Raw genomic sequence first — 15,003 nt, forward strand, 5'->3', positions numbered from 1 at the left:
ATGACTGAATGACCACAGAAAACCGACCCTGTAGATAGTGTTTCCCTGCTCCCTGCACTGGCAATGCTAACACAAAACTTACAATATTGAGAACACTCACCTTGCACAGGCGTCACTACTGTCCCTTTGAAATGTGGGTTTATATGTATGTTCTTCGGTTGCTGGGGTGTCACTGGGGGTGGAGTCATCATTATTCCAGGTGTTTCTATCTGGGGTGGCATATGTAGTCCTGGAGGAGGAGATGAATGGTGTTGATGCTGCATAGGAAGCAGCGTTTGTAGCTGTTGCTGCTGGAACAGACTCCTAATAGGCTGCTGCTGGTGAGGAGGAATTAACCTCTGTGAATGACCCTGCAAATAACCAAAAAGAACAAAATCCATTCAGTTAAAATCCAAGTACACAGATGTAAAAAAGAAAAATCAGTAACAAAAAACACAACTGGGATTCTTTGAGAATGTTCAAGGCCTAATTTTCAAAGAAAGACACCTCCTATTCCTATCATTAAACCAGCTGAAATTATTGGAACTACCAGCATGGGAAGGAATAATTTGAAAGCAAAAAAATGTCTGCATGAAGGGAAAATAGGCAGGAAACAAGTAGTAAAGGAAGGGGTAAGAGATTGTTCATTCTTATGTCTGGGGCCAGAGCCTAGCACATGGAATGTTACCAGTATCCAAACAAAATTTAAAAGACAGATGAGAATAAAATGTCACTGTCAAGTACCGGGTGTAGCTGTCAGAAAATGAACAGAAGTAGGAAAAAAACTAACATATGGTGCAGAATGGCTTGCATTACTAGTGAGGATCAACTGCAGTGTAGTACCAAACAATTAGCTCTGTTTGTATGTGTCATTAGGAAGCACAGTTTAGATACCATAATAAATCCACTAGCATCTGATCACTGTACAGGGGTAGGACCTCGCTAAGAAAACTGGCATCTTTTTGTTGTACTTTGTTCCAGCGTAAGTACTTGGATTCACTAAAGGATGTAGCTGCATGGAAAAGTCACATTTAACTAAACATAACCTGCAGACTTGAACAAGTAGCTTCAAAGTATTGGGTGGGAGGGGTGGGGAGGGTAGGATAGCGTTTCTCCACATGAAGAGTTACAGATGTACATAAACAAATGTGTCTTGATACCTTGATGATGAAAGCACAGAAAGGCTTATAATAAAATTATTAGATTTAAATTTAAAATACATTAAATTAATTGAAGACTGCAGCAATATAGTAAGTGAAAAAACAAAGGTGATCTATGCCCCCCCCCTTCTGTTCTACTACATGAAATATTGACATGCATGTTTTGAACCATCAAATATTACAGCAGTACCTACTAACAGTCTGTTATGGTTTAATTAATATTTCCAGTGTAAAACCTTGCTCCCTCACTTTTATGCATTACCTCTATCATACCCATACACAGACTGTAATCTAGGAACGGGGGGGGGAGGGATAGCTCAGGGGTTTGAGCGTTGGCCTGCTAAAACTCAGGGTTCTGAGTTCAATCCTTGAGGGGGCCATTTAGGGAAGTGGGGTAAATCTGTCTGGGGATTGGTCCTGCTTTGAGCAGGGGGTTGGACTAGATGACCTCCTGAGGTCCCTTCCAACCCTGATATTCTATGATCCCAGATAACAGTACTTCACAAAAACAAACAAAAATTAATTATATTTCTTGACCACTCAAGTGTTCTCTTTAGGATAAGACATTAAATTAAGATTTAATCATTTGTGGTCATTGTTGTTCCCATGGCATTTTTCATAATAACAGAGGCATTAACTCCAAGAACCTGGCCAAATTCCAATGTGGGTAACTAATCTGCCTACCTAAATTCCCTAGTAATTTCAATTACAGAAGTTATACTTCACCTGCAATCTTAGAAAACCATTGTGTAGTATTGCTGAAGTAGAAAACTGCTGTGTGCTAACCCACAGGTGACTACATTTCCATGGTGGGTGACGACTCCTCTCTGAGAGCTTGTCTACACTAGCGAGCTTACAGAGGCACAGCTGTACTGATGCAGCTGCGTGGCTATAGTATCACTCATGTAGCCATTATATGCCGACGGGAGAGAGCTCTCTCATTGACATAGTAAAACCACCTCCCCGAGCAGTGGTAGCTATGTCAGCAGAAGAAGCTCTCTCGCCGACATAGCACTGCCCATACTGGCGCTTCTGTCAGTGTAACTTATGTTGCTCAGTGGTGTGTTTTTTCCACACCCCTAGACAATGTAAGTTATACTGACAAAATGGTAGTATAGACAAGCTCTAGGTTTTTATTTTCCCCTCAGCATAATGTACAATATTAGAAATATAAAAATACTGAGTTTTAAAGTAACATCACTATTTTAACAGAGTCTTGAAAGTCACCAAAATGAATTCAACAGAAAAGGAAATATCTGGTCACATTTTTTCCATGCCAGGGTAAGTAGCAACCAGTAATGTTGGACTGAACAATCTCAAATGCAGAGGTGGCTTCCCTATACAACTAGAGTTAACCTGTTCCTCTCTGTTGATGCAAAAAACAGAAAGCCTGATTATCTGTTTGCGTCATTTGAAAAATGCTTGAAATTTGGATACTTTGATATACAAAGGTCTCAAACTCTGAAGTAGAAACGTGACCCTTCTCATACTTCCACAATCACAACTATAGTTGGGAGAATAATGGATTATTTTTGGGTTTGCTGGCAAGTCCAAACAATCAGGGAAGAAAAGATGAGTTTTGGGTCAAACAATTTTTTTTTTTTATTAAATATTTTCTGCAATCGAGAAGTTGAAAAAAAATGTTTTGCATCAAACAACATGTTTCATTTTGATTTTGAGTAGTTAACATTTTTAATTTTTTAAAAATTAAATTAACGGAAACTTCAAAACAAAAAGTCATTTTGAATGAAAAAATTCAAAACAGTTCAATTGCAAAAAATGTCTAAATTCAATTGTTTGGGGTTTTTAAAAAAAATTTTCACTGACCAAAACAATACATGGAATCTACGGATTTGTGGAATATTTCAGTGTTACCAAATCTGTATTTTTCACATACAAATGTTTTGGTCAAAAATGTGTGTCAAGTTCTAATCACAAGACTGTGAGACGCCCATGTTACCGTAAGGTCTACTGGGGCAGCAGTAAATTAAGGCTTGGGGTTTTTAAATCTTTGTGAATGATTAAGAATAGTAAAGTTTTTCTAAAATTCACCCCAATTTTGAAAGACAAGGAGCTACATAAAGATCTACAAATCAGAGTAATAACTGCCATAATTATTTTCTTAAAAGTACCAATTCCATAAAGAAAATACTGTGCATTAGTTACCACTGTTGGTGGCTGCGTTGGCAGCAGCGCAGGCCTGTGATCCTTCATTCTTCCCCTTTCATTGTTGTCTCTTCTTTGTTCTCCCATTCCATGACACATTATGGAACCTCCTCTCCTCCCTCCTCTCCTTGAGCCGTAGCGTCCCTGTTTAAGCTGTCTTTCCCTTTCTTCAAATTCAAATAACGCTGCTTTGGCTTCTGCTGAGAGTTCTGTTATATGGGAAAAATGCATATGTTAGGTATTTGCGGTAAGGATTAGAAAGGACACCATTATAACTAGAGAAAAGTGTCACTACAACCAAGATAAAATTTGCAGGCTCTTTGATCACCTTAAGGTGGCAATGGCATGTTAACATTTCATTAAAGCAAAATCAATGTTTTTCTTTTTGTGTATTTGTATCTGCTGCAAAGGTAAACATGTAGTGGCAGGTTAATGAAACTAACACGAAGGAAAATGTTATTTTACTATTGAAGTCTGCCTCACATTTGTTGCTTGTTGTTTAAGAAGTTTGTTATGTGAAAGGAGCTAGACTGCCAGCACTGATAACTTAATTCTCTGTTTATCCACAGAAAAGACGTACAGAAAAGGAAGCAGCAGGAAACACTATAGTAAAGGTTATGCTGAGTCTTCCATCATAACCATAGTTTTCTAATGCTTCACCTTCTGTTCTGTATGTTTGTCTTATGCCAAAGATCTTTTTTGAATATTTGAACAAATTCAGCTAATGCCATTTTTGAGAAATATGAAAGAACTAAATGATACACACATTCTTATGTAATTTATTTTCCTGCATATGTGGCTCAAAAAAAAGGATGAACTTTACAGGGGACAAACAAAGACTAAACACATTAGGGTGACCAGATGTCCCGATTTTATAGGGACAGTCCCGATTTTTGGGTCTCTCTCTTATATAAGCTCCTATTACCCCCCACCCCGTCCCGATTTTTCACATTTGCTGTCTGGTCACCCTAAAACACATACTATAGATTTTGGGTCCATCTACAACTGAGAACCTGGTTACAACAGTTGCCCCCAGTTCATTTATAACATGGCTAAATGTTGCAGAGTAAGGTACCTGGAACTAAGTTAAAACCCAAGGCAAACCGGGTCAGGGGATAACTATGAATCAGGGCACTAGATTACAGTAGAAGTGTAGACTAACCTACAAAGTTTTACTAAATATTAGGACAGAGTGAAGGTTTCATCAGCAGCATGCACCAGGCGATACTTTATATGTTGTACATTTTAATGGGGTCCACTTAGTGACAAGCAATATAACAAGCTAAACGCTTAACTAGAAAATCACTAATAAATAATACAGTGCTGCTTTTGAAACTGACTTTTCCCTTTATCTTGTTAACTGTGCAAACTTAACACTATTAGAATATGTATTTGCTGTATGCTGAAATGAATTTACAGATCCTTTTTTTTCACAAAAAGAAATAATCCATGTTTAATGTTACAATTTGAAGGGACAGCATCAAGATAGTCACATTTCTGTATGAAATATTTTTCTCAATTGGTATTACAAATAATACCTAAAATTGAAAGTTTAGAGAGAAAAATGTTTAGTTTGCGTATCAAAGCATGCTGGGTATAAATCAGTGTCTCAGCTCCTACTGAGTCATTTTTCCATGTTGTATGGGTCTTTCACACAACCATGGGGAGAAAAATCTTAAAGTAAGAATGTGATAAAGCCACAAAAATGGCAGGGGATGTAATAGCTAAAGCTACTTAAATCACTGTTTTAAACTTACTTATAAGTGATCTCATTAAGCTTTCAAGTTCACAGCTGATTGAGGCATGCATGTGTATGTGTGGGAGGAGCAGAAACAGGAACCTGCTGCTATTCTTATTTGGCTGGAAATACTTTGTGTGGGTTTCGATTGTGAAGGCTGTATATTTGCAACAGAAAAGATAACTAGTGGCGTAATATTTTAGGAGACCCTTAAAAAGGGGTTTAGAACTTGATGAGTATTACAAAATGTGGCAAAAACTGCAGACACCCTAATATTCATTATACATTTGCACAGAGTTGTTGCCAGTTGCTGATGAGAAGATGGAGCCAGGAGATTGTTGCTGGGAGCAGTTGAAAAGGTTTGGAAAACTGACAGCAGCCCTTCACCAGATAGAATAGATTATGGAAGGAAGGACAAACTGAACTGGACACGTTATTGCCAGGTAGTTTCCAAACGAGTTAATGAAGTTCTGATCTAGTTAAAACCACATCCCTTGTCTCTCATCTTTCTTCCTGTGTGTCCAGGATAATGCCTATGCTATGTTTCAAGGTTCAAATTTCAGCTGTGTTGGTCTCCAAAAATGTGGTTAAGTTGAGGGAAAGGAGAGGTGGCTAAACTGTAGAGGAAGCTACTCACTGAACTAAAAAACGATAACAGCTGTCAAATGTATTTTAGGTCACATAAGCACAGACGACTTGCTCAATTTTTCAGCCAACAAATACAGTTCCATAAAATTATGAATGTAAAATAACAGGGTTATATAATGGCTACTGTTCTGCAACAAACTACAGCAGGCACTGCTACACGTGTACTATGAAGACGGTGATTATTTGGATAAGATTTTGTTTACTTCATTGCAGTTTAGAAACATTTAACGAATTTTTGATTGTGGGACTGTGGAAGTACGTTATGAGGTCAGGAGAGATATTCAGTGTTTTAATTCTCTCTCTTTCCTAAAAGAACAAAGAAATCAACTTGAGACTCCAACTTTATGCCCCAGCCCTACAAATGTGCATCTGCATGGTATCACCCTGCAAATCAGCAAAGGCCTGTTTTCACATACAGTGCTGCAGCTTGCCACTACAGCGCTTTAGTGAAGATGCTACTGCGCAGATGGGAGAGCTTCTGCTGTCGGCATAGTTAAGCCATCTCCCCGAGAGGCGGTAGCTATGTCAGCGGGAGAAGCTCTCCCACTGACATAGTGCTATCTACAAGGGGTTAGGTCAGTAGAATTATGTTGCTCAGGGGGGTGGATTATTCACACCCCAGAGCGACATAGTTATACAGATAGAAGTCTGTAGTGTTGGCCTGGCCTAAGACGCGACACAATGGAGAAGTACACTATTTGTACATTGATGTGGCGGTTCAGAGCCTTAAACACTCAAAAGTCAGATAATGCAAAAGTGAAGGTTCTCACAGTATCCTTCATTCATCCTCTATGCATACACAGAATATTTTGGAACAATGCCGATAAACATACTGTAAATTACCATGAGAATAATTCTGTTTAATATACACATGTACAACATGAACGGTTTTCAACAGGAGTGCCATGGATGTATCAGAGGGAGAAACTGGGTGCTATGTATGCATTAGTGATGGGACAAGGTTAAATTAGGTGACATTTTGCATATTTCCTGATTTGAGCACTCAGACTTGTAACCTTATTACATTACACATTTCTGCATGAGTGTGTGTGAAAGAGCAACAAGTTTAATGAAACATTGAGATTTCAGACCAAAAACTCAGTATATTCAAAGTTAGATGTTATACCAAGCATAAACAGACTACATTGTGCAAATTCTTGCTGACATCAGCATCAGTACAGCATCACTACTAGTTCCAACTGCTTTGTGTATGGCTTTCCATACTGTTTGGTTTTTTTTAAATCAGGCCTAGAGGGAAGAGTTCCTGGGAAGAGCAGGAGAGCGGAGCAGAGCTGCTTTGAAGTATGCTGTTGGTTTTTGATTGTACCAGGACAAATAAGGTAATTATCTCCCGCTCTTTCCTTAAAGAAAAATAAGTTTGTTGTATACATCCATCCATAATGTAAGCTCTATACAGCCAGTCAATAATTCTACATGATAATAATGAGTACATAAAAAGCTTTATTTAAAGGATGAATTCAGTATTCTCAGAAACTTATTTTATATCCTTTCCTTAACATGTCTCCCTAAAATCTTTTCAAAACCACCTATTACATTTTCTTTGTTAAAAAAAACATTTAGGAAAAGTTTCAACATCATTCATGAGAGAATAATTTCTACATTTTATATATTTATTTTCCAAGCACACACATTCTAATCTTGACTACACAGTTCTCTCTCTCATACACATACACAGTTAATGTAGTGAATCAGCAATTATTTTTCTAGTGGCTCTAAGTGTCAAGATTAATTTCACTACCCCTGGTAATAAAATGGTTTCAAATGACATCTTTAATCAGCAAGTAAGAATGCTTCCCTCCAATAGAGACAAGCTGTCACAAAAGGTCACCAAAATGTGACAGGATGGAAATTACGTTTGTAACTTCAACTGAAATGTTAATTTCTCTTTAAGTGTTTTCTCAACTATGTCCAGATTTTAAAGTAAAGAAATATAGCTATGCAACAAAGTTTCATTTTTAAATTAGTAATATCTATTAACAGTAATCCCAAAAGCAGAGCTGATATTTATATGCAAATGACAAATTTTGCATTGCTGTTAGTTTAACGGCTACTGTAGTTTACTGTATGTCCTTTCATTAACAAACACAAAAATTAAACCAATCACGTTTACAGAAACTGTTCTAACAAAAGCAACTGGCAAAAAATACAAAAATAGAACTAACCAAATGCCATTTATTTTAGTTCATATTTGGATAGTCATTTTACCTTGCTTTGCTTGTATCTGAGCAATATATCAAGTAACCCAAAAACTTGATAAAAACTGTAATATAAAAGCACTGTTTCCCTTTAAGCTTTTTCCTTAAGCATTACAGTTGTTACAAAACCACCTGGATACACTTAAGTCTGTTTACAGTTGCCATTTACCTTAATACTAGGCAACTATAAACCAATTCTATGCAAGGGTTTATATCAGTTTAACAAATTTCATTTAAAAAATCACTTTAATTGAGCCAGTGACACATTGTGTGTAGATAAGGCAAACACATCTGAGGGTACTTAGTGCGTTCAGTATCACACCTCATCTCTAGACTCCTTATACATTATTATTGGAGCGCCCGGGTGTGAAGCCCCTCTGGAGAGCTCCTCCCATCCTAGTCAGGATGCATTCATCATTCTATAACAATGTGGATTGGAAGTCTTTTCCTAATTAAAGATTTTTGCCTGAAATACCAAACAAGCATGGCTAATTAGTTAATTCATTGCCCAGATTCAATAAGAGTCTTCCCCTGACTTGAAACTACCGAAATCTCAGGGTCCACTGAGGTTTGACATGGATCACATGCCATGAATTTTGTTGTGCCAATCAGGCCAACATCTGTAGCACGGTCCTTGCTGACAGGATTTGGCAGAGTGAATAAATTTCTGGAATAAAAACTCCTTCCTTCTTCTTTCAATAGCATGAACTCAATGACTTTTTGCCAAGAAGAATCCAATTTCTTGCAGCGTTATTCCTCTTACTGTTGAACTGTAGAGGAATCTCAAGAAGGGCAATTTGGAGGAGTCTCTCTGAAGCAAGATCTGTTGCCTTGCTGGATCTTAAGTAACTAGTGTTTATTGAAGGTAAAAAGGCTCTTAATTCTCCCTCCATAAAAAAGCTCTCTGAAGAAAGCACTGGCAGTCTAGCTATTTGTTATGGGACCCTTCACAAAACCTGGAGGTTTAGGACACGTTGGCCTTCTTTGGAAGGAAAGCAGAAGCAGCCTGATTATTGAATTCAGACCTAGCTATCTAGGCTAATCTCCAGGCTGAGGCCGTTCCCTTGCCACCTTCTTTGCCTGAAGAGGGACCAGAGAAAACAAAGTGGATCGTGCCCTTTGCTCTTGTGAATATAGCCTCTGCAGGCTTCCAAAAAATATTCCATCCATCCTACAGAAAGTCTTTATGAAGATCTGATGAGTGCAGCCATACAGATCTGCAAGCACCATCTGCTCTCAATGCTTTATAGACCAATGGTATCTGATAAGCTACCTCCATTCCTTCTCAAGTTAGCTGCTTCATACCTTGACTCTCTTCAGGAAGACATCCAAACCTTTTTCCACAGTTTGAATTGATACTTAGTTTCTGCAGAACTGTGAGCACTGCGCAATGGCAAATACTTCTTCAAAAGGTGTTCCAGCATCTGTATCATCATCATGGGCTGCCATATTTTGAATCTGGGCAGTCTTGATTCTAGATCACTGTGTCTTAGCATTTAACCCCAGTAATACCAAGCACTTCTGACATCAGATGCTGGTATTGATTGTGGCCTCAATATATACTAAAAGTGCTGCCATTATCTGAAATCCAACATGAGCAGCAGCTTCAGTGATCCCCAACAGAACAAGGGATTTTTTTATATCACAGTATCAAATATTTCAGCATCCAGAGCATAAAAAGATTTGGTGAAATGAACCCCTCTCCAAGATACCTCACTGTGACTTTATTTGGACAGATGGACTAAAACTGGGCAAATAAGGGGAAGCCGAAAATCAATTTATCATTTTTTCACTGAAATCGCACATAACGTCACAACAGTTTATTAGCTAATTGATGAAAAAGTCTTATTAGGATTGAGCACATAATGGCTTTCCCACTTCAATGCTGAACACGTGCCAAATATACATTCAGTGCAGCTGGATATATGCTGTGTGCCAACGTACCACAGCAAGTTGCTTTCAACTAGTGTGATGTTTACTTGAACTGTGAGCCTTACACCACGCATCTGAGGGGGGTCATTTAAGAGGTGGAAATATTAAAACAGTAGTGGAATTTTCCCAGTGTATAGCCAACTGCTGTTTAAAGGCATAGGTGCTGGAACTACGGGTGCTGCAGCCCCCCCTGATTTGAAGTGGTTTACATTGTATACAGGATTTTCAGTTTGGTTCAATGGCTCACAGCACTCCCACTATAAAAATTGTTCCAGCACCCCTGTTTAAAGGACAGCCAGGTTTAAGGAATCTGAAACACTTCAATGAATATACATTGCATTGGCTTTTGAAAAAGCATATACTTTTTCTGATATTCTGAAGGAAGAGGAGAACTAAAGCTACTAGGAAAACAAGCTGCGAACAGCTTGGATATAGACAAGCAGAGCCTATGGCAGACTACATTCTTTTACCTTAAGAATAACATTTATTGGTTAATAGGGTTTTAAGTAATCCAATCTTTTCCTTTCTTTTATTATAGTCATTTATTACAGTCCATTGCCACAGAATCTTACCCAAAGTTTCTGGAATGTTTCTCCTCTCTCTCGTTATGTCTGAGAGCCTAATGATGGTTCCTTCTTTTCGTTCAGTTTTGAAACGTAGTCGTCCAGATTCTTCATCCTCCTCCTCCTCTTCATCAGATTCTTCTTTTGTTTCCTCCTGAAGTTCCAGAGTTTCAATAGCTGCCTGCATCACAAGAGAGAAAGATGAGTACAAACTAACGTTGCCTGAGACAGATTTTCAACATGCTAAAAATATTACCATTTTTGAAAGAATCTTTGTCAAGACAGGAAACAAAATAAACAAACAAACAAAATAAATGTCTTATATAAGGGCTCCACTGCCTGTACCATTCTGCTATTATAAAGAATTCTTGTGCACGGTTTGGGAACAGCAGGCGATTCACCATATCTTATAGGTTTGTTTGGTTACAATATACAGTAGCTACATATCTGAGGTATAACTGATTTCTGTAAAACATTTCTAGCCAAACTCTTGGAACATATCTTGTATTGTTATTTCAATGCTTAAGAGGGTATTTTGAATATTCTACCAGAACCAAATCTTATTAGTCCACAGCTTTTAAAAAACAAAACCGCATCAAATATCCTGTGATGACATGTAGAAAAATGACTATTCCATAGTTTCAGGGTTTGGATACCATCAGTATCCAAAAAACATTGGATTATTCAAAAAACACTTTAAAAGAATAAATTAATTATTCTTAGTGTTTATGACTCAGAGCAATTGTCAATAACATGAAAGAATAAAGACTAGATAACTTCACAATTTCTAAATTAGATTCCTTTGATTAGGTACAGTTTTGCTTGTCATGAGAAAATATTCTAGTGGAAATGAAGTTTAAATTGAGCAGTTTCTCATCTCATCAAAAGAATGTACTGTTATGCAGTACCCAATTTTAATATACTAAATCTGCATAATGGAATGTTATGCCCTTGTTCTCAAGTCACATTTGAGATCTTCTTGTGGGAGCAAACCTTTATTATTCACAGAAGAGCATGTCCCAAGTGTCAGTGTCTCTTTCCAGCCTGTCTAACCTCCACCCAGTCCCCTCTCCCCCACCCACACCCCCAAAAAGTTTTCCTGTCCTGGGATGGTGGACAGAAAGTTAAGAATGTTACATTCATCTTACATTTGATTTATAGTTTGGAATTTAAAATATTATAATATAGCATTATTTGCCAGGAAAGATTGGGTTTGGGTTTTTTTACATACTAGCAGTCCGATTCCTGATTTATTGGGTCTCTCACACACAGTTTTTAGATCTTTTTAGCGCCTACACATGAACTATGACATTTTTTTCTGTTTGGTGAACACAGAAAGAACATACTAAAGCAAGACATGATTTTGTCTTCTAAATTAAGGCGCTTAAAATAGTAATTATTAGAAAGGAGGCAAGGCAGGAACTCATAGGAGCCAGTTAGCTCCACAGGCGACACACATCAAGCCTAATGTCCTCACCGCAACTGAATGCAGCGACTGTCTAGGCAACAGGAAGATCAGGATGGAGCGCCTTTAAGGGTCCCTACTACATCTGGATTACAAGGAAAGAGAAAGGGGGGGGGGGGACAGACTTCTCTGAGTGGAGCCAAGGAGGGACTAGGAAGTGGCCTCTGGCCCATCATGTGCACCAGGAGGAGGAGAGTATATTTACATGCCATGCATTACAGACAAAACTCTTTCCCATCGATCACCAATCATCAGCACCCTCCTCCTATCCATGGGGTCAGAGTAGGACCACGTTTTATGATCTGCTTTGGACTTTCCCTACTCCCCTTTGTTCTTTTAAGACTGGAGAGGAATTTTTTCCTCACCACTAGACTAGCAGAGGTGGGGTGGGTTTTTTGCCTTCCCCAAACAGGTCAGGGACACGGTGAGTTAGATATGGAGACCAGGTCAAGATATCGCAACTATGTAGGTAGAAAGTCTGGTAGGTGTCCAGTGCAAGTACTCATTAGCCCACCTTAATTGATTTGTCTCGTTAGAGTTGGTATGGCAACCCCCATCTTTTCATGTTCTGTGTGTGTAGATATATATATCTTCTTACTGTATTTTCCACTCCATGCATCTGATGAAGTGGGTTTTAGCCCACGAAAGTTTATGCCCAAATACATTTGTTAGTCTCTAAGGTGCCACAAGTACTCCTCGTTCTTTTCATTACAGAGGGGATATGATTCCCTGATAAACAGGAGTTGGAAGTGGATTTAGGAAGAGGCATCCCCTAAGGCTGCCAGAAAAAGGTGCTTTGGGACTGCTAACATCTGGTAGAGTGGAGAAACAACCCCACCATTTTTCCAGGCTCCCTTAACCTTCATACATGGGGAGGGTTGTTAGGTCCTAGCAACAGGCTGGCTGGGACCAGGCTGAGAAGCAGGAGAGCTGATGGCAGCCCTTCCAAAGAGATGGACATGATTAAGAGAAGAATTAATGATGACCTGCACTATGCAATTTATTGTTGGATATTTCCAGGTATGTTAATATAATAAAGTTGCAGCCAAATTAAATCACATCTGTTGCATTTCGTTTTTCTTTCTGCATTGCCTGGACAAGTCATTTTCTTGTGATTTAAGTAGGGAAGACATAGGGGGTCTCTGTAAAACTCCGTAACCAAGGCCCAAATGCCTGTGTTTTTAAAAGAAACAGAGAACCTAGAATCTGGATGGATAAGCTCACAGGGTGATTCCTACCTCAAAAGGTAGCAATGAATGCTAAAACTGTCAAGATAGTCTTACAAAGAAAGAAGAAAGGAAAAGAAACCTGATCTTTGCTCTGTTTAACAGCAATGCCCTGATTGCTCAACTGTTATTGGCTCTCTTATGGGGGTAAATGTTACTTTGAATTTCCTATCTCCACTTTCTGGTAAGAGGCAATATAACCCAATGTCTAGGCTCACCCAAGCACTCAAACTCTTGTTACCTATTAAACTTAGGCATTTCTACTAATGATTGTGGCCAAAATTTTCAACAATAGAAACTTAAAGTAAGGCTCCCCTAGTCTATACTTAGGCACCTATGGACGGGATTTTCAAAAGCACCTAAGTGACTTGGAAGCACAAGTCTCATTGACATCAATTTTCCCTCCCTCATGTCTCTTCCAACCTGACATGTTTTCCTTGCCACTGTTTTTACAGAAGTAGGCCTCAATCATGCAATCTGATCCATTTACAGGAACCCGTACCCTTGAGACTCCACGTGGGGGGCATGCTCATGAATCAGATTGCAGGATCAGGGCCAAAGCTGTATTTAAATATTTTGGAATGAAATATGAAGTTTTGTAGAATTTTAATAAACTAAATAAGGAAGTATCTGTTGAAAAGCTTCCAAGTTTACAAAATTTTCCTTTAGTAAAAAATACAAATGAACAACAAACAAAAATCATACCACAAGAAACATATGAGACAATTATACATAGTTTCTGTGAAAAATGAATGTGTCTCAACAATTGTATTCTAGAGAGGCATTATCTACTCTTGGCCAGGAACGGCGAACCGCGGCCACTGGGAGCTGTGAGTGGCCGTACCTGTGGACGCTCAGGTAAATGAAGAGTCTCACGGCCCGCCAGGGGCTTACCCTGAACAAGCCGCGAACGAAGTTTGGGAACCACTGGTCTTTATACAGGAGACAAAGAGAATGTTATCCCCATTTTCTAGGTAAGGGAATGAAGGCAGAGAGACTACACTACCCCTGTCAATTTTCAAATGTGTTTCAAATATTTATTTTACACATTCTTGATGGTGACATACATAAACGTAAGATTTTGGAACTGGATCCTTCTGGTGCAGAGCTTCATCAACTCTTTGTGGATTTTTTTTTAAGATTTCCTTCTAGTGTGTAAGAAATAGACTTTAATCTTTGGGGCAAAGCATATACAAATTTGAGCATAAGTCCTGAGAGGAGATCAAGTTTGTAAACTTTACTCTGCACGATGAGAACATCTGAGAGTAAAGGTGGACAATAGCACAATTTCTTCTGCCAGAATTTTGAGACTTTGGAACTTAGCAGTTATGCAGCACTTCTGCATGAAAAATGTTCTTGCTTAATGTTTGCATTGTTCATATTTTAATCACATCACCTAATATATGGTTTAAAGGGTCCAGCAAGTTAAGTTATACAAAAAGAAGCCTTCTACCCTTCAGCATGTGCCCATGCGATTCACGGGGCGTTCCATTTACAATGTTGGCTGTAGGGTTGTTAACTTATTATTGTGTTCCATTATTTTACATGTAATCAGATAATTTTTTTTTTTTTTTTTTTTTACAGAAACAGATTACTGGAAAACTACTTTTCAAATGTGGAATTGATGAGTAATCTGGGGTTTTTGGATTTGTGACCCCTGCCAAACCATTCTTAGGTTCTGGCCTAAGTATTCCAGAGCAGAGAAAGCCCAGCTTAGATCAGCAATCCACACTCTGCAACAGGCATATATCTTTGATTATTGCAGCCTTGACTTCAAATTTGCAACTATTTACAAACAATTCTGGGAGCTCTCCAGGAAATGGTTGATGAAGAATTGCAATTTAATCATTGCCAGTAAAATATCCTCCAATTTTCGATGGATGAATACAAAGTTAATATTCAAGGAAATT

General features: G+C 38.4%; 1 protein-coding gene across 1 annotated transcript in view; it reads right to left on the reverse strand.

Annotated features, from left to right (window-relative positions):
• The window catches only part of RBM33 (RNA binding motif protein 33), a 146,422-nt gene that overhangs the window by 93,153 nt on the left and 38,266 nt on the right, over positions 1 to 15,003 (reverse strand). Inside the window, exons 7-9 of the mRNA XM_065397927.1 lie at positions 10,412 to 10,583; positions 3,306 to 3,514; positions 101 to 350 (exon numbers count right to left, since the gene is read on the reverse strand). Of these exons, the coding sequence (XP_065253999.1) occupies positions 101 to 350; positions 3,306 to 3,514; positions 10,412 to 10,583 (631 nt within the window). The remainder of the gene's footprint in view (positions 1 to 100; positions 351 to 3,305; positions 3,515 to 10,411; positions 10,584 to 15,003) is intronic.

Source organism: Emys orbicularis, chromosome 2 (assembly GCF_028017835.1).
Source record: "Emys orbicularis isolate rEmyOrb1 chromosome 2, rEmyOrb1.hap1, whole genome shotgun sequence".
In the NCBI taxonomy this organism is placed as follows: domain Eukaryota; kingdom Metazoa; phylum Chordata; order Testudines; family Emydidae; genus Emys; species Emys orbicularis.